Source organism: Triturus cristatus, chromosome 1_2 (assembly GCF_964204655.1).
Source record: "Triturus cristatus chromosome 1_2, aTriCri1.1, whole genome shotgun sequence".
Taxonomy (NCBI): domain Eukaryota; kingdom Metazoa; phylum Chordata; class Amphibia; order Caudata; family Salamandridae; genus Triturus; species Triturus cristatus.
In genome coordinates this window covers 478,345,275-478,372,792 of record NC_140580.1, presented here as the reverse complement: position 1 = coordinate 478,372,792, position 27,518 = coordinate 478,345,275, and the positions used below count along the sequence as shown (strand labels likewise).

General features: G+C 44.5%; 1 protein-coding gene across 1 annotated transcript in view; it reads right to left on the bottom strand.

The window, feature by feature from the left end:
- Positions 1-17,291, bottom strand: part of BNIP3 (BCL2 interacting protein 3) — a 92,511-nt gene extending 75,220 nt beyond the window's left edge. The window contains exon 1 of the mRNA XM_085606203.1: positions 16,472-17,291. Coding sequence (XP_085462329.1) covers positions 16,472-16,517 — 46 coding nt within the window. The 5' untranslated portion in view covers positions 16,518-17,291. The remainder of the gene's footprint in view (positions 1-16,471) is intronic.
- Positions 17,292-27,518: the final 10,227 nt, after the last annotated feature.

Below are 27,518 nucleotides of genomic sequence, written 5' to 3'. Positions count from 1 at the left end.
ACAACACAACAGACTGACATCAACGGGCCACAGTTGTAATCTCGGTTTCCAGGGTGGTATGTAAGTGTACACACCAGTGAGGACCTCAGGGAGGGAGCGGGGGAGACCAGGAGGATCAGAGGCCTGCAGGGATGTTTTCACAAGCACAGGCTTGGCTCTGGCGCGGTTGATAATTCTGGCATTCTGCTTGGCAATGACAGACCGTTGTTATTCCTCATGCTTGCAGGAGCTGTTATGTGCTGGTGAGTGGGCTTCAGAGTCAGCTCTGGGATCTCGTCTCTAGAGCACCAGGTCATAAAGGGGTGATCACCTGCTGTCGGGTGTGCAGACACAGTTCAGAGTGGTTGTGGCCATGGGACATCGGATTCGCCGCAGCCAGTTCATCACAACCTTAGCAGGGAGGGCTAGATGAGTGACAGGGTGCCGAGAAGTGCCAGTGATGCCAGCTGCACTGGAGGGGGGAGTCTGCATACATGTTGGTGATATCCTGGGGAGCATGCTCCCCTTCATCCACGTCAAGGCTCAGTCAACTCATACCAGCCTGATCAAGATGTTCAGCGGCCAGAGCACAGCTATAGGAATGAAGTCCACTCAGTAACAGAAGGTCAGAAAGAGGTCATAGGAACCACGCATCTTTGCAGCTAGGATACCTCCAATGTTCCCAGAGATGAGCCAAACTCCTCCCCAAATCGAGGCTCTTAATACTTCAATGAGGGGCACAGGTTTCCTGTAAGACATCGGGCTGTAGTTGTACAGGATGCGAGTACCGCACAAGTAATAGGCCCACAATTGTCTCCTTTACTGGGAACCAAGCAGCACTTGACTCTCTCAGGGTAGCAAAGCAGAGCAGTCCAAGGCCTACTCATTGGAGGGGGCTAGGGCTAGCAATCCCAATTCGGTGGCACGCAACAAAAACAATCCACAATCATTTTCCAGTCAGTGCTTTTTCTTTGAAAAAATAAAAGTGCTTTTATTACACATGCACTACTACGTAATATGCATTACATTTCAAATATATGTATCGGGTAGGTGAAAATGCCATTAGAGACATTATTGATTCACATTTGACCGTTAGTGGGTCATGACCCTCATAATCAAAATACCCCCTACCCATACCAAGTACAACAACACAATATCAGAGAGTGTTATTTCAATAAAGCAAGCATATTGGCTTTGTCTAGGAGTCACCACATCAAAATATACGGCAAGGAAGTGAGAAGTGACATAAAGATGTGCTTTCTGTTTTTTTGCCTAGGACAGCAAAACCCCTAGGTCCAGACCTGCTGGCGACATACCATTACGAAAATGACTGCTAAATATTAGAACACATTTATGAAGTAAGAAGTACAAACGCCCATAATAAGCCATCTTATATTTATTGTTTTGTATTCACATCGTTTGAAAGTAATAGTTTTCTTTCATCAAACCCAGTCTGAAACTACAGAACTGCATATATGTATATACACAGGGCTTTAAGTGGGCCGAGTCTGAGCACCGGCAGTTATTTTCTGGGGGCCTTGAAACGAGTCTCTATCGGGCTCTATTTTCGGGCCTTGCAGAGGTAGTCTGTTTTCTTTTCTTTTTCTTGGACTGCAGCAAGAGCATGCTCATTGATGTGTGCATGCTCGGATGTCGTGTGAAGATGAAAAAGTGGAATGTATTCTTTAACGGCACAAGTACCCCCATGCAGAGGCGCAACTAGAGCCAAATTTCAGGGGGGGCTATTATAAATTTCGGGGTTGGGGGGCTGACTCTTCCAGCAATATGCAGAGTGGAGCTGCAGGGGCTCTAAGAAGGGGTGAAAAACAACACAGCCTCGTTAACAAGTAAATGGTCTTTTTAAAGACCTGTTAAGTACTCGGGTGCGGCTGTGTGTGTGCCCAGGAAGCTGTCCCAGCCGGGCTGACACACACGACGGGGGGGGGGTGGCGTTTTCCCTTTTATTCTGAGCTACATCACCTTCAGCTGCTACACTCACAATTTACAGCTTTCAACCAATGTATATGTAAATGAAAAAAAACAATCAGAGCATGAAATTCACTAAACATTATTCTCGGCCATAACCCCTGAGGTGCTGATTGCGTCCTGCTCTTACATTATAAAGCAGAATAAAAGGGTTTACAACTTTTACCATCTAATGCACTTTCCTATTTAATAAGTGAATGAATAAATATCTGTTTCTTCCAGTCACCCGCCCGATCCTCTCCGGATGTCTACAGTCTGTCTAGTAAGGAGGGGCCGGCTTCTTGGGGTGCTTCTCGCTTGTTCTGGAGGACCTGGAATCTGTCTGGCTGATCCAGTCACCAGGGTTGTGGGAGGGGGGATATACTGTCTGCATCAATGTGTAAGCAGGGGTGGTGACAGCTAATATAGAGGCTGAAATAGACCCCATCCCTCAGTGTACTGTGCACGCTGCAGGTGGACTAACGGGAAACTAAGTACGATTAGAAATGATCGGCTTCCAGCTGCTTATTGAGTCTGGAATGACCGTCAGCCAAGGACGGATTGATAAGACAGGCACTCAGGCAGGGAGGGATGGGCCGGTGACTGAGGGCCAGTTGTGAGCCGGTCTTTTAGATGCCATGTCGGTGTCTTTCCGTATAATTCGACTGTCCTACGCGGCCCGAAGGGTCCTGAACGGCCTCGCTGAGGACAGTAGTCTCTGCTCCTCTCTCCCACCCAGATGGAGGCCCGCACTGTTCTTCCCCGTCCCCTGCCGGGCCGGCTTGTTCCTGTGCGCGACACTAGTCCCTACAGCCATTATGTCATGCCAGGTGAGCCACGTTGTAGGAGGGCTCTGTGGCATGTGTTGACGGGGGTGGTGGCTTCGTTAAAATTCACCCCTGTGAAGCCGCATTGCCTTCTGGGAGCAGTGCTTCTAGTACACTCAGCCTCATGTGAAGCCACCCTATACGGGAGGTGTCTGCCTGGGCATTTCCCGGGATGACGACACCGGTCTTGGGGTACTGGGGAGGGTGTATGGCGTTATCTATACATAGCCTTGCTGGAATAAGGAGGGGAGAGAGCAAGCCTGAGCGGGGAATTCCAAATCTCATGACACTCTGAGGAGTCCTAGAGCTGACGGCTTGTCAGAACAGGGGGTACTGCTACAATAGTTATCTTTATTTTGACCACGCCCCTACATAGATAGGCCACACCCCTTTGAGGTTTGCCCACCCCTTTTAGAGCACCTCCAGTTTTTTCCCCCCACTTAAAGCCCTGTATATACACATCTCACAAGAAAACAAACATTCTTCCTTCACAGCACAAATAATAAAGGTGAGCTGACTGGTATCCTATTGAAGTGGAACTGGCTTTACCACCGCTCTCTAATGGCAATGAAATCACTTTGCAATTCTGACAATGCAGGAATAATTGGCATCAGTGCAGTGCACTGCAGGCGCTACTATGAAACCTGACCACATGCACCCCACCCCTCTGGTAAGTAACAAAGAACAAACAATTAGACCCTAAAATATTACGTTGACAATGTCCTGGCTTCTCCATGATGTCAGAGGTAAAGGTTCATACAATTTTATATAAACATGCAATCTGTAGAAGCGTCGCCTTCTCCTCCGAGAAAGAGGGCATTGACACTAGACTGTTGACCATGTGCAAATCACCGTGCGGTCCTTAATGAGACCGGGACTAGAATTGGAAGGTGGGCTCCGAATGGGAAGGGATTAGCAAGGGTAGATGAGTTTTTATCGGGGAAAAAAGTCAAAAGAAAAGAGTGGCTCTAGGTCGTGGGAGTAACATAACACTACACTAATTAAGGCAAGGGTCTTAATGGAATAAAAGAACACCACTCGATATCCCTTGGCATCAAAGACCATGACTTAACTGAATATCAGTACTGTACACTATAACTAGGGCACACAATTTATATTTTTTCATTTATATCTGTATTTTTCCATATTTATTTTGCGTTCTGTGACAAAAATATAAGATGGAGCTACTACTTATGTGTTCCATTTTTTTTTTACCAATGGACTCTCTCACACTGGGACTGGCCCTCTTGCTCATTGATTTTGAGAAGGCTTTTGATACGGTTGACTGGGGCTACTTGGAGGATGTTCTCACTACGATGGGGTTCGGCCACTATTTCAGACGCCTCATCCTGGTCTTGTACTCCGATCCCAAAGCTAGTTACTTGACCAACGGTGCCCTCTCTGAGACATTTCCAATTTTGAGAGGTACGCATCAGGGGTGTCCTCTCTCGCCGCTCCTGTTCGTGTTGGCAATGGAGCACCTGGCCTGCCTCATACACAACAAACCCCAAATCCGAGGTTGGACCTGGGACCCTCACCAGGTGGATAAGATTACACGGATGACGTCCTGCTTTTCTTGGCCGACCGGGAGAGCTCCAGCCCGCGTTGCCTGGAGGTGCGCCAGGCTTTCGAGACCGCCTCGGGCCTGCGATTTAACCCAAAGAAGTCCACTTTGGTCCCCCTCCATCCCTCAAGGGCCTTCTTTGACTGGCAGTCTAGAATCCCCATACGGAAGCTATCGATCAAATATCTCGGGATCTGGGTGGTTCTGCTCCCCGAGTTGGAATAAGCCCTCAACAATACACCCCTGATCACAAAAGCCAAACAAGATCTCAAGCGATGGCAATCTCTCCCTCTCAATCCCCTTGGCAGAGGGGCACTCTTTAAAATGATGATTCTCCCTCGTTTTCTATATATTTTACAGAACGTCACCTTTCACCTTCCGGGTAGTTGGTTCAGAGACTTTGATGGGGTAATTACCAGGTTCCTGTGGGGAGGTGGGAGGCCACGTATAGCCCTGGCCCGATGCCAGGTTCCTCCCTTCGAAGGTGGTATGGGAATGAGGTATCTTCACTTCTACTACTTGGCCACCAGACTTATTGTCGTTCAAGATTGGTTCACTGGCGGCTGGTCGGACCCGTCTTATCGGATCGAACTCCACAGGATGGACTTTCCGCAAATCCAAGCCTATTTCTACGGGGCTCCCATCCCACAAACAATTCCCCCTGTCAATAGGGTGGTTCCAGTGGCCTGGCGCTCCACCCTACGTTACACGGGATAAAACAAGAGACTCACCCAACACACACTTTTGTGGCACGGCACGTGGCTGAGTGAAACATCGCCCCTCGAGGGCTTTCAGCAGTGGGACCGGATCGGGATCTCGTTACTTGGAGATGTCTGGGTGGGCGATCATGTTAGGGCCTTCTCGGATCTGCAACACCGTCAATCCCTTCACACCACCCAATTTTTACAGGTATCTGCAACTCCGCCATGCCCTCACTACACTTATTTCATCAGGCACTTTGCTTCCTGAGTTCAGCCCGCTAGAGTCTCAGGTTATGATGGGAGACTTGGGCAGAGGGGTGGGTGACCCGGATATACTGTTCCCTCGTTAATAACGGCCCAGCCACCCTGGACTCACTGTGAACCTGCTGGGAGGCTTGGGTGGATCCCCTGGAGGAAGCAGACTGGCGCGATGCCCATATGGCCCCCAAAACTCTGACTACTTCCTCAAAACTATGTCTCATCCAACTCTATTATCTTCACATGGCCTACCTCACTCCTGTATGCCTGTATAGGGCAGGGATGTGCGCCTTCCCAGACTGCACACGCAGTGGCCAAGTTCCGGCCGATTTCTATTGCATGGTTTGTCCTGCCCATACCTCATTTTGGTCAGGCGTGGAGTCTGAGCTTACACAGACTCTAGGGTGGCAGATTCCTCACGATCCCATACGCCTTCTGCTGGGAGTTTTGGATGGCTCCAGAGCCAACAAACGCTTCCTGGGTACAGCGGTGGCAGTGGCCAAGCGAGACATCGCCGCGGCCTGGGCTCAGGCCAAACCTCCTACCATACAAAAGTGGCAACGAGGGGTGGATTGGTGTGCGGCTCAGGAAGAACCCCTATTTGAGGCCCGGGGATGTCCCGAGACATTTCATAAGATACGGGGCAAATGGATGAATCTACTGTCTTGAAAGATGTGTCTGCTCTTTCTCCTATACTGTTTTATTGTTCTTCTAATGCCGGGACTTACTTGAAAGATGTATATTGTGGCTGAAACTTGGGCTATTTCCTAAAGTTGGACTTTGACTCACTGTGCAATTATCTACAGTTTGTTTGCCTGTTTACTATAAATGCAAATAAATTTGATTATTAAAAAAAAAAAAAAAATACATTGGCATTGCAGTGCAGACACACGTGCACACTTGCAGCTGCACAAAGCAATCGCGAGTAAATCTGCATGTATTTTTGGTTGCAGTTATTACTGACACAATGAGGAGTCACTCAAGAGACGATCTACTTTCTGTATTTTCTCTTTTTGGTCATGCAGTCTGGGAAAGTACACATTCCGTATATCAAATGCAAGTGTAAAAAGAAGTAAAAAAAATAGATAGAGGTGCATTATAATTACAATTCTTTCATAGATCTCATTGGCCTTACTGTGTGCAGCACGGAACGGACTGATCTGTTTATAATAAAGTGCATTTGTTAATTGTGTGAGACACAGCCAGCCAAGGCCATGGGTTGGAACAGAACACGCTGCAACACGTGCTGGCTCAGGCAAGGCCCCTGGCTTCACAGGCCTTCGACACCAGAGATCCACTGAACTGGTTTCTTTGTTGCAGCAGTATCCTACTGCGTCACTCTGCAGTGCGGTGGGATACTGCCAGGATTCAGTACGAATGGCGTGAAGTGCTAACCCCGGAGGGTAGAATCTTCCTCTTTCTATGGCTGCAGCACCGCATCCTCCTCACAGATGGTCTGGCTTGGGCCTTTGTTGCTCCACACAGTGTCATCATGGTGTGGTCACGTGCCCAGACCATTTATCAAGGGTTAATAGTCACAGTCCCAATTCACAGATGCTCTCCGCCATGAGGAACGAATGAGATCTTCTCGGGGCAGTTGGAGACACTGCTCAGTGCGACAACTGGGGCATGGAGGAGGGAGCACAGAATGGGCTATTTCTTTTCGGTTGGTTCCCCTATAGTGGCTGGATGGATTTAAAAAGGAGGTGTAAAACACTAAAAGGGAGTGCGATGTGGTAGGCCGGTTCTCAAATTATGCTATCTTATGTTTCATGGAAGGGCATGAAGCACACAATATACAAGTTTGTTTTTGCAGAGGGTCTGTCTACAACATGCGTCCTACATAATTACACACCGAATTGCAAAATAAACGTTTAAAGATTTATAATACAGGTGTATGTTGCTAACTCTAAATGCACATAAAAAAATTGTTGGTATGCATCGAGTTTTGAGACAAAGATCTTTCTCCAGCTGATATGTGTTGTACATCTATAAAAGGGGCGTAAAGTCACATGAGAACTGCCTTCACTGAGAACAACAAAGTTGCTGGGAGGTTGTGGAATCTTTTTTTTTTTTAGTTCATATTTTGTGCATCAATAACGACGATTAGTATGCCTCTTTACACACTATTTTACATATACAGACTGAATTAGTATATAGACTGAATTGGCATACTTGCAATTGAAATGAAATTCCTACGATGTGGTAAGTCTGTTTATTATTGTGTTTTAGTTAAGCAACAATTCTCTGTAAACTGAGATCTTAGATAAGATGGATGGCATATCTGTTACTCACTCCTACTTCCCCACCTCACTCCCACGCACCTCCTCTCCTCACAAGCTCTGCCGCACACAGTCAAAATGAAGTAATATTATTTTTTTCCATTGCTGTATTGCTTGGCTATGATGGACTTTATATAGTGCGAATGTAAAATTGCAACACGTATCTATCTCATTAGTTCCTTCACTGGATCCATTCACCGAGAGAAAGTTTTATTGTTAAGTGTTTCATATTTGTTCAAATAACTCAGATCACATAAACATAGAGAGTGTTGAATATTTTTTTAAGAATTGGGATGTGCTTATCTTGTTAAGGTAATGACATAAATAATTCCTGCATTCTGATTTGCTAAAAGAAATGATACTTTTGCTCACACCACAATTAATTTGCATCATTGTTAATTTCCCAAGTAAGAACTGACATTAAACCTCCTTGATTTTGGGGGCAAGTAAGAACACATCCCTATTCTGCTAGGGATGCAGTCCAAGTTTCTGATGATTTTGTTGCTCATTGTGACTTAGAATATTTTAAACCCTTTAACTTTTAATTGACTCAATAATCGTGAGGCCTCATGACTTAGTGAACTGTTTTACTCAGCTAATTTGTTATGGGAGGTGCCCTAACATGCGGACACATTTGCTCATGAAATATACGTTTAACACCATCTTCGATCCAGTACTCTGTGAGAGAAGCGAATTAGGTACATTTTGAGGGTGTCCACATTTTGAGGTAGAGTTGTGCTTCCAAAAAGTGAAGTCCTCTCCTTTCTAGATATACATGTCCTGCAGAAAAGTGTGGGGGTAGTCCCATTCAGAAGTATCAATATAATTAGTATGGTCGCTCTACTAAGAGTCGATATTGACCATCGATGGCCCAGCAGCACCACTAACAGTGAAGGAAAGGGAAATAAAAGCAGCCCCGGAAATGTCGTCATCCCAGCCCCATATTATATTGAGTAAGTGTGGCGATCCTGTGCAACTACATCCATATTTTGGGAGTGAGGGAGTGCACATTATAGTGTCTACAAGGAAATTGTGTTAATTTCCTCAGAAATGTTTTACAGGCTGTATAATATGTGATGATCCCTCCATCCGTCCTGTCCTCTAAGCAGCCCCAAGCTCCTCAGACTCCCGAGGGGTTTCACTGTCTCTCATATGGCCAGACAAGACGTGCTATGGAGGCTTGTAAGTAACACTACAGCAAGAGCATAAGTGCCCTGTTGGGAAGGGTTGGTACCAATGAAGGGTATGAAGAGTCTCGGATGTAAATTTCACCAATGCTGCCTTTCAATTGCAGTTTATATTTACGGATAGATTAAACTATTACGTGTTCCACAGGCAAAATCCACTTGTTATTTTTAAATTAGACTGTGGTGCAACAATGGGTGAAAAAACCTCTCAAATTAGCTATTCAGCTGAAACTGAGATATGGGTGCATTTCAAGGTGCCTGTACTTTATTTTGTTTGACATGCAACATGAGGTTAATAGAGAACCATACCAAATGCCTGAACTGCCCACGAATTGGTTAATTTGTATAATGCTTAGTGTGCCAAGTTTCACTAGGAAGAACTACACAAACTGTGCTTAAAGGTCACTTCTGAGATCGTGGCCCTTTTTAGGTCTCGCCTGGCGTTAGCAGCGCGCATGCGCTGCCCTCGCCATGTGAGGGACTTTTGGAATCAATACGATTTCAGAAGGGGGCTTTACGCCACGCCCTTCTTTTCAATTGGCTCACGTCGTCGTTTAAGTTAAATGACGGCGCGTGATTGGCAACCGGGGTTTTTGGTTACCGCCTGGTCCACTTTTAGGCCGGCCCATCTAGACAGGCCGACGCCATCGTTGTTCCCGTGAGCTCTTGATTGGGAAGATAATTAATTGTGAGATGTGTTCACTGCGGGTGCTTATATGCACGATCTAAAGCGCTCCGCCCTCTCTCGACTGTATCTGGCCCTCGCTTTCCCCCTGCCTCTCTCTGCCATGCGGTCTCTGTGTCTCAAAGCTTTTTTGTTGTGTGTGGATTGACTCTGTATGTCCTCTACGGCTTCCCGTCCAGCAGTCCCTCGTCCGCCTGTACTAGCATAGCATTAAGCGCTAATATCCTCGAGGCCACCGCTCGTCCCTGCTCTATCCGTGCTGCCCCCGTCTACGGCTAGCAATGCTTGGTGATTTCAACACATTTGTGGTTAAACCAGAGGCCCCAGAGCGGCTCTGAGATTATGTGTAAGTGCTGCGATTTCTCCTCCTCTTTCCACCGTGCTTCACCCATCGCAGAATCTTTTACTGGCAGTGCTTTCGTGAGCACCAGGACCACGCACTTTCCTCACTCGATCTGCTGTGCTGGGATTTCTCCTCCCTTGTTTGGGGAGGCGCCTCCCAGGTCCGTGCTAAAAAGGGCATCTGTCTCCATTGAGTAGTTTCTTCTGCTTCCAAGCTTCCGTTTGGTGAGGCACATCTGAGATGACTGCTGTGTGAACACCTCAATCTGCTGTTCTTTTGAAGTTATCCATCCATCTGTGAGCACGTGACGCAAATATGAATAACCAGATTGCTGAGAGCAAGAAGCTTTGCGACTTCTGCAGAGAAGACCAGACTGGGATGGCTTTAGCTCTGGTGGCGCCCTATGCAACAATCATTTTTGGCGCCCCCACACCCAATGATTACCTCCTAGGATTCTCTCACTACCACTGGGCAAACGTGCCCTCATCTCTCCAATCATAGGTTATAGCTAAACACAGCGCCCCCTCCTGAGGTCAGCGCCCCCTCCAAAGGTCAGCGCCCCCACCAAAGATCAGCACCCTGTGCGGCCGCACCAGTCGCACTGCCCTAAAGCCGGCTCTGAGACCAGAGGCAGTGAGTGATATAAGTTCTGCAGATTAAGAATATTTGAAAAGGACTAAACTTTGCCACCAGACTCAGCTAGCGGCTGCAATATGCGTGTGAAACCCTGCGTGACATCCCCTTAGTGCACGTGCTCCGGGGTAAATAGCCAGCCCGTATCTCCTGGCATAAATGTACGAAAGACAGGCGGCGCACAATAGCAGCTGTTTGCAAGTTTAGCCTATAAGGCAAGGTAACACACTAGAGTGTAAATGACAACTTCAGATCAATCCATCCGCATGAATCCTTCCACATGGTAAAAAAACACAAAATGCACAAAGACCGCAGTCTTATGTGGCAGCATTAACTCTGAGTCTGTCTGCAGCTGAGCTCTGCACTTCACTTTTGCGTCAGTGAAGGCTTAAGACTCTGGGAATAATAAGAGTTATTGCCTTCACTGAGGTGTTGAGCCCCTCTAAAATCAGTCTCTTTGCTAAGTCGGAGGAAACGGATGGCATTAACAAACAAGCATTGAAAATGCAATAGATCTCGTCTTTGATTAAATTAAAGCCATTTGCTTTGCTAATGGTATTGTACAGTAAATCAAATGGCTTTAACTTAATGAAAGGCGAGACCTATTGCATTTTTAATGCTTGTTTACTTCTGTAGTAGGCGAAGTAAATTTCGTCAGAATTTACGTCTGCATATTATGGACAACTCAAATCACCATGACACACGAGTGGTTCTTCTTGTCCGCCCTTCATACCACCAACACCCATAAAAAAGGCAAGTTAGCAGAGAATGATTTCCCATTACAATAACTAGCCATAGGGGTTTTAAATTCTACAGCCTCTGGGCTTTGAAACAGTGACTATGATATTTTGCAAAAAATGGTGTTATCGAAATATGCATTGGCAAAGCCAATCATTTTCACCTATGTCAGAGCTATTGGCTTTGCTGTTGTCATTTAGACATGTGGTAGAGCAGCCTGGCTGCTGCGCAGCAGGACTAAAAAATATTTAAATAACAAAAGCGCTATGGTCAGGTTATCGCTACTTACATCATAGCACTTTTTTTCTTATGGCAGGTGGGCAACATGAACAACAGTGAAAGGGATGCTAAAACAATGCACTATGACGCAACCAGCATTGGCTGCATCATAGAGCTTTTTAGGTCGAGCCTGGGCAGCGTTGTATTTGAGTATGAACTTGAAGCTCTGCCCATATTTTTCATTGGCTTGTGTCATTGTCCTTTGTAAATGCTAGCTTCTGATTCGTTAATAGGCTTGTTAGTCCCTCCTTAGTACCATCTTGTCTTCATTTGTAACCTCCAATGAGGACTGTCCCTTTTACTTCTGTTGTTACACGGTATGTCTTATTTAGTTTGTAAGCACTATTTTCTTTAATGGGTTTCTCCTACTGCAGGCACGAAATGCTTTCCTGCAACATTCAGCACGCAATACTCGCCTTCACTTTCAAAGCAGCCCGGGACAATAGCGGCCACTTCTTTGAAATGAAACGGGTCTCGCATTTATGAGAGTTTAAGCTATTGACATTGTACATGACAATGACTTTTATTTATGTGTTAATTTTCAAGACAATAAATAAAAGGCATTGACATTCACAATACCAATAGCTTAAACTCTCGCAAACGCGAGACCTATTGCACTGCAAATGGTTATTTATTCTTATGGTCGGTGGTGAGGGCAAAACAGACAATGGGAGGGAAGAGGCAACACGGAAAATGGGAAGGTGAGGGTGTTAGGGAAAGGCAACACAGACCCTGAGAGGGTGGGGTTGGGAGAGAAGAAGCAACTTGGACAAACGATGGTGGGGGTGGTAGGGTTGGGGGAGGAGAAGCAACTCAGACAACGAGGGTGGGGGGTGGTAAGAGAAAAATAAGCATGCCTTACAATACATCAGAGTGATATAAATTAGAGAAATAAAGCAATGCCAACACAAATGAGGAACGAAAAAGCATCAACACTGTAATCGAATTGCAACTGTGCAATAATGTGACAACTCCGTCTCCAGCATGGAGTTGTTAGCACTTGGGGGAGGAAGGTGTCAGCGCTCCAATGCCAAGTCACAGCATGAATGGAGAATAGGACTACTTGCATTGTGGTTTACACTTGAGGGTACATGAGTATGAGTCCATAAGCACAGACTGGGAGATGAAGCTCCAATGATTACTGGATCGACGGTTAAAGATGATCAAATGTGATGGCTTTAGCGAAAGTGAGCACAGCTGGAATGCCATTGGGATGTGATCATGCATTATTTTGATCACTCAGCAGAGGGGGCTTGGTGAACCTCCATCATCATGCCTTGGGGGGAAAAAAGATCGATACTGTAAGTGGCCAGCGCAGGCCACCTCGCAGTGCTTTTTTCTTGGTTTCTTCTGATAGGGTGGGGGCAACACAGACAACAAGAGGGTGTGGATGAGATGGAAGTAGTAACACAGACAACGGGAGAGGCCAGGGAGGAAGCAACATGGATAAGATGGTTTGGGGTGTGAGGATTGAAGTAACATGGAAAATGTGGGATGGGAGTCGGGGGGGGAAGAAGAAACACAGTCAAGAGTGTTGGGGTAGGAAGCAACGAGGTCAGGGAAGAAGAAAAAAAAGCTGGTACGTCAATCACAACACCAGCAGCACACCAACCAAGATGAAGCAATAAGAACATGTTCCGTGCCCCAGAATTAAGCTGACACGTGTAGCCAAATCAGAAGAAAGGAAATAAGATTGAAAATAAAGCACACAAATGGTAAGACATGGGCTGGTTCCAAGCCCCCTTCTAGTAAACGATATCTCTCGCAAGCGAGAGCAGTCGAAGGCAAAACTTTAAAATGTGATGCTTGGATAACCACTGGATCAACTTCATACATTTTAATGCAGTCATTTAGTAACTTTATAAAAGCACCGTCTGCCACTTCAGTAAGATGTGTGCCACCTATCGGTCAATACGTGTGAACATATATGAAAAGCGCAATATTTCAAGTTTTGATTTTTTTTCTTTAAATGAACACATTGCTGCAACTGAGGCTGATGCTGGTAGATTAAGGATAAGGGTGAGACTGGGTCAAAAAATAGTACCGGGCACCCAAATAAAAAAAAAAGTGTCTCCCATTAGCAAAGCAGATAGCTAAAACAAAATGGTAATATAACGGAAATAAACAGTTAAAACCGGCCTATCTGGCCATAAAACCAGCGCCACCAACTGCAAAAAAAATATAGCCCACACGCTAACCAGTCAGACCAGTCCATCGAGCACCGCCCGATTGCCCTAAAGGCCAGTCAGACCCTCTTAATGACTCATTCACCTTGATATGTTACGTTTATTCCTACAGTAGTAGTGTTATTTAGGCATGCTCATTGGCGAAATAATGATGGGTCATGTGATACTAGCACAATTAGTACACAGTGAGTAAGGATGATTGTCTCATAACTAATCGGCACACCTTCCTTTTGCTCATATCTCTATGACATTTGCATTCTATAAAAAGACTATTTGCAATCCAAAGAGGATAGGTGGGGAAGTCGTGGAAGCCCTCAGCCTGGATCAGGCCAAAGTCCCGGTTCTATCTTGGCACTGAGAACAATTGGAAGACGATTATCCAAAGAGCAGACATCTATTTTTTGCAGTTCTGTGCCTGAAAGAGCAAACAGCATCTTGGAAAAAGACAGAGCGCTGCGGTGACAGCAGGATCATGAATTACACCTGAAATGCACGTGTCCTCTTCATTGCAGTTTACATTATACACAGAACAAGAAAAGACTACATTGATCCGCAATTCCTTACATTTAACTTGTTCTATTAGGGTACAAGACAATCTAATTTTTTTATTCCATTTAGTTTTGGGGTGCTTGGATTCTGGAGTGCCTTATAATAATTTCGTAGATAAACATTTGTAATTATATCACACCCAGTTTATCCAATTTGTTTCTAGAAAGATTTTTCAATCAGTGCTAGGTAGATCGGGTGTGATTTTATACTTAGCAAGTCAATTTCATTGAGGGTATGAAATAAAGTATGCTAGTTTAGTTCTGGAAGTCTATTACAAAGCACCTGCATTTCCTGTAACATTAGAGGCAGGAGAAAATTACTACAGAGGCTGAATTGCAGACTGCACAGGCAAAAATCCTAAACTGAAATCCTGGCTTCCACATTAGGCCACATTGTGTGACCATGGGCAAATAATTTTACATCAACATCCTTCATTATCATTAATGATCCAAAAATATCTATTACATAAACAGTAAAATAGAGAGTAATGTAGTAAATTTAAACAAGTGTCAACTACAAGCAACTTATTTAATAAATCTTGTCCTAGATCATCTTTTGAGTGATTCACATGATGGCTCTTATGGAGGCTTGGCTCTTGCCCCCTTTAACAATTGAGATGTGTTGTTGTCTGCATTCGTCTTTACAAGAGTCCAAATTAAATGTGCAAGGATAAAAGGCCAACTTATTAACTAAACAAAATGCAATGTGAATAAATACAAAGAGTATAAAAAATAATACAGAAGCACACATTGGTATGGCATAAAGGTAAACCTAGTTAAATGGTTACACACCATCAGGGGTAGCAAGCACTATATAAATACAAACCTCTTTCCCTCTTCTATCTCGCCACCTACCCTTCTCTATCCAAATAACTGAATAACATATCCACCACTCAAATTACTTCATATTTCACTATTTTAATTTTCAACACTAATCCTTTATGGGTTCCAGAGTAGCATGCTACTCACCAGAAAATCGCTTCAACAAACATCAGGGGTAACAGGTGCTACATGAATGCAAACCTTTCTTCCCCTTCTATCCCTCCGCTATCCTTCTCACTCCAAATAACTGACTAATATCCACCACTCAAATTACTTTCATATTTCACCATACTAATTCACCACTAATCCTTTATGGGTTTCCGGAGTAGCGTGCTTCAATACCCCATCGGGGTAACAAGCGCTATATAAATACAAACTTTTTTTCCTCTTTTATCCTTCGGCTATCCTTCCGAATCCAAATAACTGACTAACCTATCCACCACTTAAAATGTACTTGCATGTTTCACTATACTAATTCAACACTAATCCTCTATGGGTGCTACTCGCCGAAAAAGCGCTTTGATGCCTTGTCAGGGGTAGTAAGCGCTATACAAGTGCAATTACAATTATATTGCAAAATGGCAGCTAACAGGATACAGGCAGATCTCAAAGTTATTGGATTCTGGATTTAAATGAGCTTTTATTTAACCATCTCTTTTCTAGTGCAAATCCAAATATGACGCAAGCATACCAACATTCACATTGTAAACCAAGTGAGCACCTGTTGAAGGCCATCTCGGGTAGTATATGCTGCACCTGTTGAAGGCAGGAGAGACACACACAATGTTTTAATCTGACTTTGTATGCGCATATACCTATATATTCATTAACAAATTGCTGGAGCTTGTGCTGTTTCTTTGGCTTTCCCCATACTGAAAAGTAGCTATAGCCTAGCAGGCCATTTTTTTTTATCATTTGGATCATCACAGCCTAAGTGACTATGCGCTTGGAAGGCACAGAGGTGTGGTAGGTAATTCGAAAATATTTTAAATGCACGCACCGCACGCGCTGTGCAATTCCAGACTCGACATTGCAAAATGTTGAGGGCCGCCACTAGTGTGCACCGTTCTTTCTCTGCACCCTGTAACTGTAACACGCAGTTATGCACACAGTTTCTCCACTACGCATGTAACGTTGACTGCTGCGGTTACATGTAGTTTGTTTATCCTACGCCCGAGGCCCGGCCTCCTGCTGGCATCTTGTAGATAACCTTTGCACTTCTCTTTTTATCACAGCGTAGATATTCATATTTCCTCTACACCTCTTGCAAAAACGATATTCGCAATGGGTCGGGCACTACAATCTAATTGTAGTATGGGCCGCCTCTGTTGTTTATCACGTAATGTCTGTCTTTCAATAAACAGAATCCATCGAACACACTTTCTAGGAAGATGTACGTGTCAAACGCCCTCCTCAAACACGACGAGGCTGCAGCTGGAAGGAGAGGGTGGGGGGAAGGACTCTAAACTCTTACCCTGTAAATTTTCCTCCTGCGACATTGGCCCTTCGCTTTGCGACATGCTGCTGTCCCCTCTCGAGCTCTCTCCTTCGGCTGCTTGTCCTGCTGCTCCTAGCACGACTTCTTAGTTCTTTTTGCCAACAAAGCTGCTTCTGTTGTTGTTATTGTCTGCACTGCAATTTACTGCTACACTGACGCGTGTCCAGGCTGTGACTTGATTGGCTCTACTTGGATTCCGCCTACCCGTGACGCGAAAACAGACGAGCGCTGCAAAGCGGGTCTGGGAAGTTCAGTGGAAAAAATGGACCGGATTTCTTGATGTTTTGTGACACGGAGGATAATGGGAGCGTTATATATCATATCAATATATGTTCAAAAATAAAAGATGATTGAAAAATTAAATACGAGTGGACCATTTTCTGAGTGTTGAACAGTGTTTCTACTAGCATATAACAAGAAATGTTCCGTCACAGTATGGCCGCAACTCTAAAGTCTTCATATTCATGAACTTCGGACAGGTCTATTCACAGCTTTCAATGTTTCTCCGTAGGGAGGCGTCACGTGGGATGCAACAGCAGTTCGTCTGCAGTTCACAGCACACGAAACATGATTTCTATTGGCCTCTCGTTCTTCCAGGGAATCGGCCCGAATATGCCTTTCACTTTACGGTTTGTTACTTCAGTATACTATAAGGAGGTTATCACGTAGGCAACTCTGGGATGCCATTTATTCAGTGATTTTTAGGTCTCGCCTTACCCAGCGCATGCGCTGGTCTGGCGAGACATTTTGTGAGGGCTCCAAAAAGTGCTACCAGGCCAGCCTAGAGCCACAGTGCATGTGCGGGGGCGCGCGCCCGCGATTACTTTCACTTTCGCGGCCGCGGGGCAGCTTTGATGTTTGATCTCGATCACTTTCGCAGGCCGCTTTGATGTTCTCCGTGAGGCTTTAATAGATTGCAGCAGTTAACACAAGCATTGGCATAGCCAATAGGTCTCGCTTTTGGGACCTTATACGTGTTTAGTTATGCAACTGTTGCATGGCTAAACACTTAAGGTCCCAAAGGAGAGACCTATTGTCTATGCCAATGCTTGTTGGCACGAAACAGGGATGGATTGGGATCACAATATGCCCAGGCACGCTAAGAAAAAGTGCCCCATATGTGAGGATTTCGCCTTCTCTCAAAACACTGCTGCAATATTTTAAGTATTATGAAATGAGGGGAAGTGGTTCTCTAAAAGAGGCACGCTTTCTTAACTCCACTGAGATAAAAAAAAAATGCAAATGTGGCCAGGACTCTGTGCACGGACTAGTTCACAATGATGAACCACACCTGAATATAAGTGAGGCCACTTCTGCACGGGGCCACTGGCCCTGCTCATTCTGCATACATTAATGGGCCGTCACGGGGAGATACTTGGAGTGACACCCCTGGGCCTTGATAAAAGGGTGGTAGCAGAGGCCCATCTGCTTCCAGAAAGGCCGCTCAGGCCCGACTTCGCCGTTGGTGGCATCTGAACAGACAGTCACAGCCCAAATCAGCCACCACGCTGGCCTAAAAAGCGACCCACAGCTGCAAATCAGATACCGGCCCATTGCCTGAGTGTCCGCCTTACCAATCTGACCCTGCACCTAAGAGCCCACAGATAGAACTGGCGGGGCTCTCTACAATCGGCAATCATGAAAAGTGTGTGCGTGTGTGCATGCATATGTGTGTGTATGTGTGTGTGTGTGTGTATTACCAGTGGAAGTAGCCACTGGGTAGCTAAAGTTAGGACTACCTTTCCATTGGAATTTTTAGGTCTCGCTGAGCCCACCGCATGCGCTGGCTCGGAGAGACATTTTGTATGTGCGCTTTTTTACGTGCTGCTTGCTGGCCTAGCGCTTGCGTGCATGTGAGCGTGCACGTGCGCAGCCGCCATGCACTAGGCCAGCCAGCAGCACTCAGGAGAGCGTCATCGCTATCACTTTCGCTTTCACAGCGATCGTGATCGCGATGACGTTATAATCACTGCACCCGCGCTTTACTTTTAACATTAAAAGTAAAGCGCGGGTGCCGCGATTATACCAAAAGTAAAGTAATAGAAAAAACATCTATTTCTTTACTTTTGGTACAATCGCGGCACCCGCGCTTTTCTTTTAACGTTAAAAATAAAGCACGGGTGCGGCGATTATACCAAAAGTAAAGAAATAGATGTTTTTTCTATTACTTTACTTTTGGTATAATCGCGGCACCCGCGCTTTACTTTTAATGTTAAAAGTAAAGCGCGGGTGCCGCGGCTGCCTGGTTTTTTTCTTGTTGCAGCGCCTTGAAGCAGGGCTCCTCGCTTTTCGGTGTATTGTGGTTTCCACCGTTACACTTGATTTCACATTGATCGTTTACAGAGCTTACTGGCTTCCAAATGTTGCAATAACCACCCTTCACATGTGGACAGGACCGACTGATCATCTTGCATAAAGAGGTGTATTGCTGGTGTTTTGATTACTTACTGCGACGACTCACCATGGTTTCGTCTTTCTGACTGAAGGTTCCTGCTAGACTTCGCCATCTTGGATGCCATTACTCATTTTAAGACAATATTTCTTTAATGCACCTTTTTCATATTTCAATAGTTGAGATTCGAGGTTTCTTTCCGCCAACAGCTGACAGATTGCAGGATACGTTCCAGAATACATATACTTAACGGATACCATTGCCTTCCCAGTGTATTCAGATATGGGCAATAAGAAAAAGGACTTTACACTAGTGTAGAAATAATAAGACTATTACAATTTAAATTTTCTTACGCAATTCACATATTTAGGTTGATAAAACTTAGTAATTCCACTTGTGGGAGGCAATGCTTTAAGTGAAACACTCCTGGATGTTCATTAATTAAAACAGCGCATTCTCGGAGTTTCCGTCATTGGTAGCTTTACATCAACCAATTAGACCAAGGCATTTGGTGACAATGATTTACAAAAGGAAAGTCCAGTAACAGAATTACATATTTTTCTAAAACTTTTTTTTATTAAAATGTTTCACAACCATAAACTACGTCAGGGACCTGTACGTAATATGATACAATTAAGCTATAGCAGTCAAGATCGGAATGCAGTTTCACTTCGTCGGTCATGCAGATACAATTTGGTACATAAGTGAAGTAAAGAAGTTAATACCCAAATTGGGGTTCGCGTCCCGGTTAAACATTAGACATTTCCCCCTAAAACAGTGTGGCCTAGCTTCGAAAGAGCAACCTCGCTGTCCATGCACCATGGACTTATCAGACAGGTTAATAGAATTAGTCTTTAAAGTATGACCGCATGTTGCTGTCCCGGCAAAAATTGCAAAAGTCATAAGACAACCCTCGCCCCCACCTGACTTCAACCAGTATGAAAACATAATATATTAGAGGGAGTTGAAGAGACCCGCCTCATTCGTTCCGAATGTTACCGGTGTTTGCTAGAAATTGTGGATAGATTTTAAATAAGTATACATAATGCATTTTTTTCCGTTTAAGCCACACAGCCTTCTTGTTCCTTTCTCTTATGAAGACAGTGCTGACACTTTAGTCTGGAGGGCTTTTCTGTACTGGCAGACACGTGAGCAACAAAGCATGGATTTTTGACGTTTTCCCAACAGCCAGAGCTGCCAACTTTGGAGCTGCGGAACCGAATTCGAGTCCCGGCGTCGGCTCAACATCCTGTAATTCTGGGCACCTCACTTAGGGGCATATGTATCAAACGATTTTGTATTCGCAAACTCTGCGAATCGCAAAAAACCAGCATTTGTGAATACAAAATCGCTAAATGAGATGTATGAGGCATTTCAGCAGCGCATTCTTAAGGAATCGCTAATTTAGCGATTTCTTAAGTTTGCGTAAGCATTTAAGAAATCGCAAATTGCGATTCCTTAAATGCTATGTAACACGCACCCAAGTTGTGCGATTTCTCCTTAAGAAATCGCAAATTACCACCAACTTCAAGTTGGTGGTAATTTGCGATTTCTTTGAAAAATGCACTTTTTGCCACTTTTTAAAGTGCCATGTGGCGCACATACATGCCCTTAGGGCATGTATGTGCGCCATATGCGCACACATGCTGATTTCAGGGGTGCATCAGGGTGTCATCATGACACCCTTGCACCTTTGAAAATATTCTCAATTTGCGATTAGAAAATAGCGATTCGCAAATTGAGCAAGACTTCCCATTCATTGCTATGGGCCTCCTGGCCCATCGGAATGAATGGGAAGGTATTCCTTAATTGCGATTTTGCAATTTGCTAATCACAATTAAGGAATTTTAAGAATTCGCAAAATTTGTGCGAATTTTTAGATACATCCCGTTTTGCAATTCTCAAATAGCGATTCTCAAAAAATCGCTATTTGAGAATCGCAAATGGAGATGTTGATACATATGCCCCTTAATCTCCCCGTGCCTACCGAAACAAGCATTGGCATAGCCAATAGGTCTCGCCTTTGGGACCTTATAAGTGGTTAGCCATGCAATAGTTGATGTTGTTGCATCAAGGATATTGTGCTGCATAGTTAAATACTAATAAGGTTCCAAAAGCGAGACCTATTGGCTGAGCCAATGCCTGTTTTTGTTGTTGTTGGCTAATCCCATTGCTTCCATTTGTCGAATTTTCATGAAACGTTCGAAATAAGTGTTTTTTTTGCTAGGGTTCTTCCTGGAAAGTTTCAGGATGATAAGTCAATCAGGACTGAGATTCGCAGGCCGCTTTGATGTTCTCCGTGAGGCTTTAATAGATTGCAGCAGTTAAAACAAGCATTGGCATAGCCAATAGGTCTCGCTTTTGGGACCTTATACGTGTTTAGTTATGCAACTGTTGCATGACTAAACACTTAAGGTCCCAAAGGAGAGACCTATTGTCTATGCCAATGCTTGTTGGCACGAAACAGGGATGGATTGGGATCACAATATGCCCAGGCACGCTAAGAAAAAGTGCCCCATATGTGCGGATTTCGCCTTCTCTCAAAACACTGCTGTAATATTTTAAGTATTATGAAATGAGGGGAAGTGGTTCTCTAAAAGAGGCACGCTTTCTTAACTCCACTGAGATAAAAAAAAAATGAAAATGTGGCCAGGACTCTGTGCACGGACTAGTTCACAATGATGAACCACACCTGAATATAAATGAGGCCACTTCTGCACGGGGCCACTGGCCCTGCTCATTCTGCATACATTAATTAGCCGTCACGGGGAGATACTGGGAGTGACACCCCTGGGCCTTGGTAAAAGGGTGGTAGCAGAGGCCCATCTGCTTCCAGAAAGGCCGCTCAGGCCCCGACTTCGCCGTTGGTGGCATCTGAACAGACAGTCACAGCCCAAATCAGCCACCACGCTGGCCTAAAAAGCGACCCACAGCTGCAAATCAGATACCGGCCCATTGCCTGAGTGTCCGCCTTACCAATCTGACTCTGCACCTAAGAGCCCACAGATAGAACTGGCGGGGCTCTCTACAATCGGCAATCATGAAAAGTGTGTGCGTGTGTGCATGCATATGTGTGTGTGTGTATGTGTGTGTGTGTGTGTATTACCAGTGGAAGTAGCCACTGGGTAGCTAAAGTCAGGACTACCTTTACATTCGAATTTTTAGGTCTTGCTGAGCCCACCGCATGCGCTGGCTCGGAGAGACATTTTGTATGTGCGCTTTTTTACGTGCTGCTTGCTGGCCTAGCGCTTGCGTGCATGTGAGCGTGCACGCGCGCAGCCGCCATGCGCTAGGCCAGCCAGCAGCACTCAGGAGAGCGTCATCGCGATCACTTTCGCTTTCACAGCGATCGTGATCGCGATGACGTTATAATCACTGCACCCGCGCTTTACTTTTAACATTAAAAGTAAAGCGCGGGTGCCGCGATTATACCAAAAGTAAAGTAATAGAAAAAACATCTATTTCTTTACTTTTGGTACAATCGCGGCACCCGCGCTTTACTTTTAACGTTAAAAATAAAGCACCTTTGAAAATATTCTCAATTTGCGATTAGCAAATAGCGATTCGCAAATTGAGCAAGACTTCCCATTCATTGCTATGGGCCTCCTGGCCCATAGGAATGAATGGGAAGGTATTCCTTAATTGCGATTTTGCAATTTGCTAATCGCAATTAAGGAATTTTAAGAATTCGCAAAATTTGTGCGAATTTTTAGATACATCCCGTTTTGCAATTCTCAAATAGCGAATCTCAAAAAATCGCTATTTGAGAATCGCAAATGGAGATGTTGATACATATGCCCCTTAATCTCCCCGTGCCTACCGAAACAAGCATTGGCATAGCCAATAGGTCTCGCCTTTGGGACCTTATAAGTGGTGAACCATGCAATAGTTGATGTTGTTGCACCAAGGATATTGTGCTGCATAACTAAATACTTATAAGGTCCTAAAAGCGAGACCTATTGGCTGTGCCAATGCTTGTTTTTGTTGTTGTTGGCTAATCCCATTGCTTCCATTTGTCGAATTTTCATGAAACGTTCGAAATAAATGATTTTTTTGCTAGGGTTCTTCCTGGAAAGTTTCAGGATGATAAGTCAATCAGGACTGAGAAAAAGGGGGTTCCATCAATGTTCCCTCTAATGTTTTCCCTCTATGTGCGGCAATTAAGGTGCTCTGTGCACTGCAGCTAAGGCTCCGTGCGCCGAAAACCAGCAATAACTTAATATGAAAGCATGTGCGGTGTGCAAGCTACCAAAATCAGTGGTGAGGGTGCCATGGGCCCTAATGCAAACCCCAAAAGAATGCCACCCCTCCCCTCTTTGGTTGGTGTTAAAAGACACCCATGTGCATTAGCTTGCAGTAAGAACACAAATCGTCCTAATAAAACTGACAAGTGCCTATTTAGAAATTCTTATCCAGAGTTACTAACACTTTGCGCTGAGTTTGCATCACAAAAGTGACAGAAACCTAGCACAGTGTAGTGGTAGAATTTACTGTCCAAAGCAAATCATGATTTGTGTTGGAAAGTTGTCCTCAGTAACTAAAAGTAGCAGTTTGCCCTACCTTGCGCTGCTTTACATCAAAGCGTTGTACCATGGGTGGTACATGGGCGATTTCTTGAGGCAGGCGTAGCAGTGAAGCAACTTCTAAAAGTCTCCATATTTTTCAAACTCTGCACATGTACAGCACACATACAATGGGAAAGGTCTTAAAGGATATCTTTTATAATGGAAGGCTCCCTTCCAGTACAGCACCTATGTTTGACAGAATGCTTACACCCTTGGACTAAGGTCAAGGCCACTAGGATTATGCAATTCTGCTGCTGTGGCCTCTTCCTCATAACTATGGATGTTAGACTTGGCATCTTTTGGCGTGTTTCCCCATGTCTTTTAGCTTTCTGACCTCCCAGTTTTGACTCCGTTTTTACTGGTTTAGTGTCTCTGCGCACTTTCTCACTGCTGTTCAGTGTTTAAGTGCAAGTGCTCCTGTTGTAAATTGTTATTATGGATTGCAGTTTCCATGATTGGAATATTTGATTTACTGGTAATCTCCTAGTAAAGTGCACTGAGTGTGCCAGGGCCTGTAAATCAAATGCTACTAGTGGGCCTGCAGCACTGATTGTGCTACCCATATGAGTAGCCCTGAAAAGGTATCTCAGACCTGCCACTGCAGGGTCTGCATGCAGATTCGTAACTGCCATGTCTACCTGGCAAGTGCACCCGCTTACTAGACCCTCACCTACCCTTTTCTTACATATGTTACCCCTAACGTAGGCCCAAGGTACCCCTGTGGGCAGGGTGCTGTTTATGTTAAAGTTAGGACATGTACTGGTGTGTGTGACATGTCCTGGTGGTGAATTACAGTGTATTTCGTTTTTCTCCACTGTAAGGCCATCTGTCCCATAGGAAAGAATGGGAGCTATACTTATAACATCTTATAAGCACAACTTGCCATTGGGACAAGATAGAGAAATGGAGTTTAGTATGCCTGGACTCAGAATGTAAAAATGCATCTTTTAGTAAGGATGATTTTTATGTTCTGGGTTTGAAAATACCACTTTTAGAAAGTAGGTATTTTCTTGCTTAGCCATCCTGCATGTCTCTGCTGGGTTTGAGTATTGACTGTCTGGCTTTGGAGGGACAGGGGCTGGGTATGTGTAGTGGCTACAGAGAGTCTGGATGAGTCAGGTCTGGGCTGAATAGACCTGGGCTGCATTTAGAGTAGTGGGAGGTGATTTCCTTGCATCTGAATATGTCTGGTCTGCCATGAACAATGCTGTCTCTACATCCTGCTGAGAAGCTGGGCCAGAGAGGGCAGAACTGGTTTGGGCTAAGCCCAGACACTCTCTGCCTGAGAGAACAAAGAGAAACTGACTATAAATATAAAGTGCGGGTGCGGCGATTATACCAAAAGTAAAGAAATAGATGTTTTTTCTATTACTATACTTTTGGTATAATCGCGGCACCCGCGCTTTACTTTTAATGTTAAAAGTAAAGCACGGGTGCTGCGGCTGCCTGTTTTTTTTCTTGTTGCAGCGCCTTGAAGCAGGGCTCCTCGGTTTTCGGTGTATTGTGGTTTCCACCGTTACACTTGATTTCACATTGATCGTTTACAGAGCTTACTGGCTTCCAAATGTTGCAATAACCACCCTTCACATGTGGACAGGACCGACTGATCATCTCGCATGAAGAGGTGTATTGCTGGTGTTTTGATTACTTACTGCGATGACTCACCTTGGTTTCGTCTTTCTGACTGAAGGTTCCTGCTAGACTTCGCCATCTTGTATGCCATTACTGATTTTAAGACAATATTTTTTTAATGCACCTTTTTCATATTTCAATAGTTGAGATTCGAGGTTTCTTTCCGCCAACAGCTGACAGATTGCAGGATATGTTCCAGAATACATATACTTAATGGATACCATTGCCTTCCCAGTGTATTCAGATATGGGCAATAAGAAAAAGGACGTTACACTAGTGTAGAAATAATAAGACTATTACAATTTAAATTTTCTTACGCAAATTTACATTTTTAAGTTGATAAAACTTAGTAATTCCACTTGTGGGAGGCAATGCTTTAAGTGAAACACTCCTGGATGGTCATTAATTAAAACAGCGCATTCTCGGAGTTTCCGTCATTGGTAGCTTTACATCAACCAATTAGACCAAGGCATTTGGTGACAATGATTTACAAAAGGAAAGTCCAGCAACAGAATTACATATTTTTCTAAAACTTTTTTTTATTAAAATGTTTCACAACCATAAACTATGTCAGGGACCTGTACGTAATATGATACAATTAAGCTATAGCAGTCAAGATCGGAATGCGGTTTCACATCGTCGGTCATGCAGATACAATTTGGAACATAAGTGAAGTAAAGAAGTCAATACCCAAATTGGGGTTCGCCGTCCCGGTTAAACATTAGACATCTCCCCCTAAAACAGTGTGGCCTAGCTTCGAAAGAGCAACCTCGCTGTCCATGCACCATGGACTTATCAGACAGGTTAATAGAATTAGACTTTAAAGTATGACCGCATGTTGCTGTCCCGGCAAAATTTGCAAAAGTCATAAGACAACCCTCGCCCCCACCTGACTTCAGCCAGTATGAAAACCTAATATATTAGAGGGAGTTGAAGAGACCCGCCTCATTCGTTCCAAATGCTACCGGTGTTTGCTAGAAATTGTGGATAGATTTTAAATAAGTATACATAAGGCATTTTTTTCCGTTTAAGCCACACAGCCTTCTTGTTCCTTTCTCTTATGAAGACAGTGCTGACACTTTAGTCTGGAGGGCTTTTCTGTACAGGCAGACACGTGAGCAGCAAAGCATGGATTTTTGACGTTTTCCCAACAGCCAGAGCTGCCAACTTTGGAGCTGGGGAACTGAATTCGAGTCCCGGCGTCGGCTCAACATCCTGTAATTCTGGGCACCTCACTTAATCTCCCCGTGCCTACCGAAACAATCATTGGCATAGCCAATAGGTCTCGCCTTTGGGACCTTATAAGTGGTTAGCCATGCAATAGTTGATGTTGTTGCACCAAGGATATTGTGCTGCATAGCTAAATACTAATAAGGTTCCAAAAGCAAGACCTATTGGCTGTGCCAATGCCTGTTTTTGTTGTTGTTGGCTAATCCCATTGCTTCCATTTGTCGAATTTTCATGAAACGTTCGAAATAAGTGTTTTTTTAGCTAGGGTTCTTCCTGGAAAGTTTCGGGATGATAAGTCAATCAGGACTGAGAAAAAGGGGGTTCCATCAATGTTCCCTCTAATTTTTTCCCTCTATGTGCGGCAATTAAGGTGCTCTGTGCACTGCAGCTAAGGCTCCGTGCGCTGAAAACCAGCAATAACTTAATGTGAAAGCATGTGCGGTGTGCAAGCTACCAAAATCAGTGGTAAGGGTGTCATGGGCCCTAATGCAAACCACAAAAGAATGCCACCCCTCTCCTCTTTGGTTGGTGTTAAAAGACACCCATGTGCATTAGCTTGCAGTAAGAACACAAATCGTCCTAATAAAATTGACAAGTGCCTATTTAGAAATTCTTATCCAGAGTTACTAACACTTTGCGCTGAGTTTGCATCACAAAAGTGACAGAAACCTAGCACAGTGTAGTGGTAGAATATACTGTCCAAAGCAAATCATGATTTGTGTAGGAAAGTTGTCCTCAGTAACGAAAAGTAGCAGTTTGCCCTACCTTGCGCTGCTTTACATCAAAGCGTTGTACCATGGGTGGTACATGGGCGATTTCTTGAGGCAGGGGTAACAGTGAAGCAACTTCTAAAAGTCTCCATATTTTTCAAACTCTGCACATGTACAGCACACATACAATGGGAAAGGTCTTAAAGGATATTTTTTATACTGGAAGGCTCCCTTCCAGTGCAGCACCTATGTTTGACAGAATGCTTACACCCTTGGACTAAGGTCAAGGCCACTAGGATTATGCAATTCTGCTGCTGTGACCTCTTCCTCATAACTATGGATGTTAGACTTGGCATCTTTTGGCGTGTTTCCCCATGTCTTTTAGCTTTCTGACCTCCCAGTTTTGACTCCGTTTTTACTGGTTTAGTGTCTCTGCGCACTTTCTCACTGCTGTTCAGTGTTTAAGTGCAAGTGCTCCTGTTGTAAATTGTTAT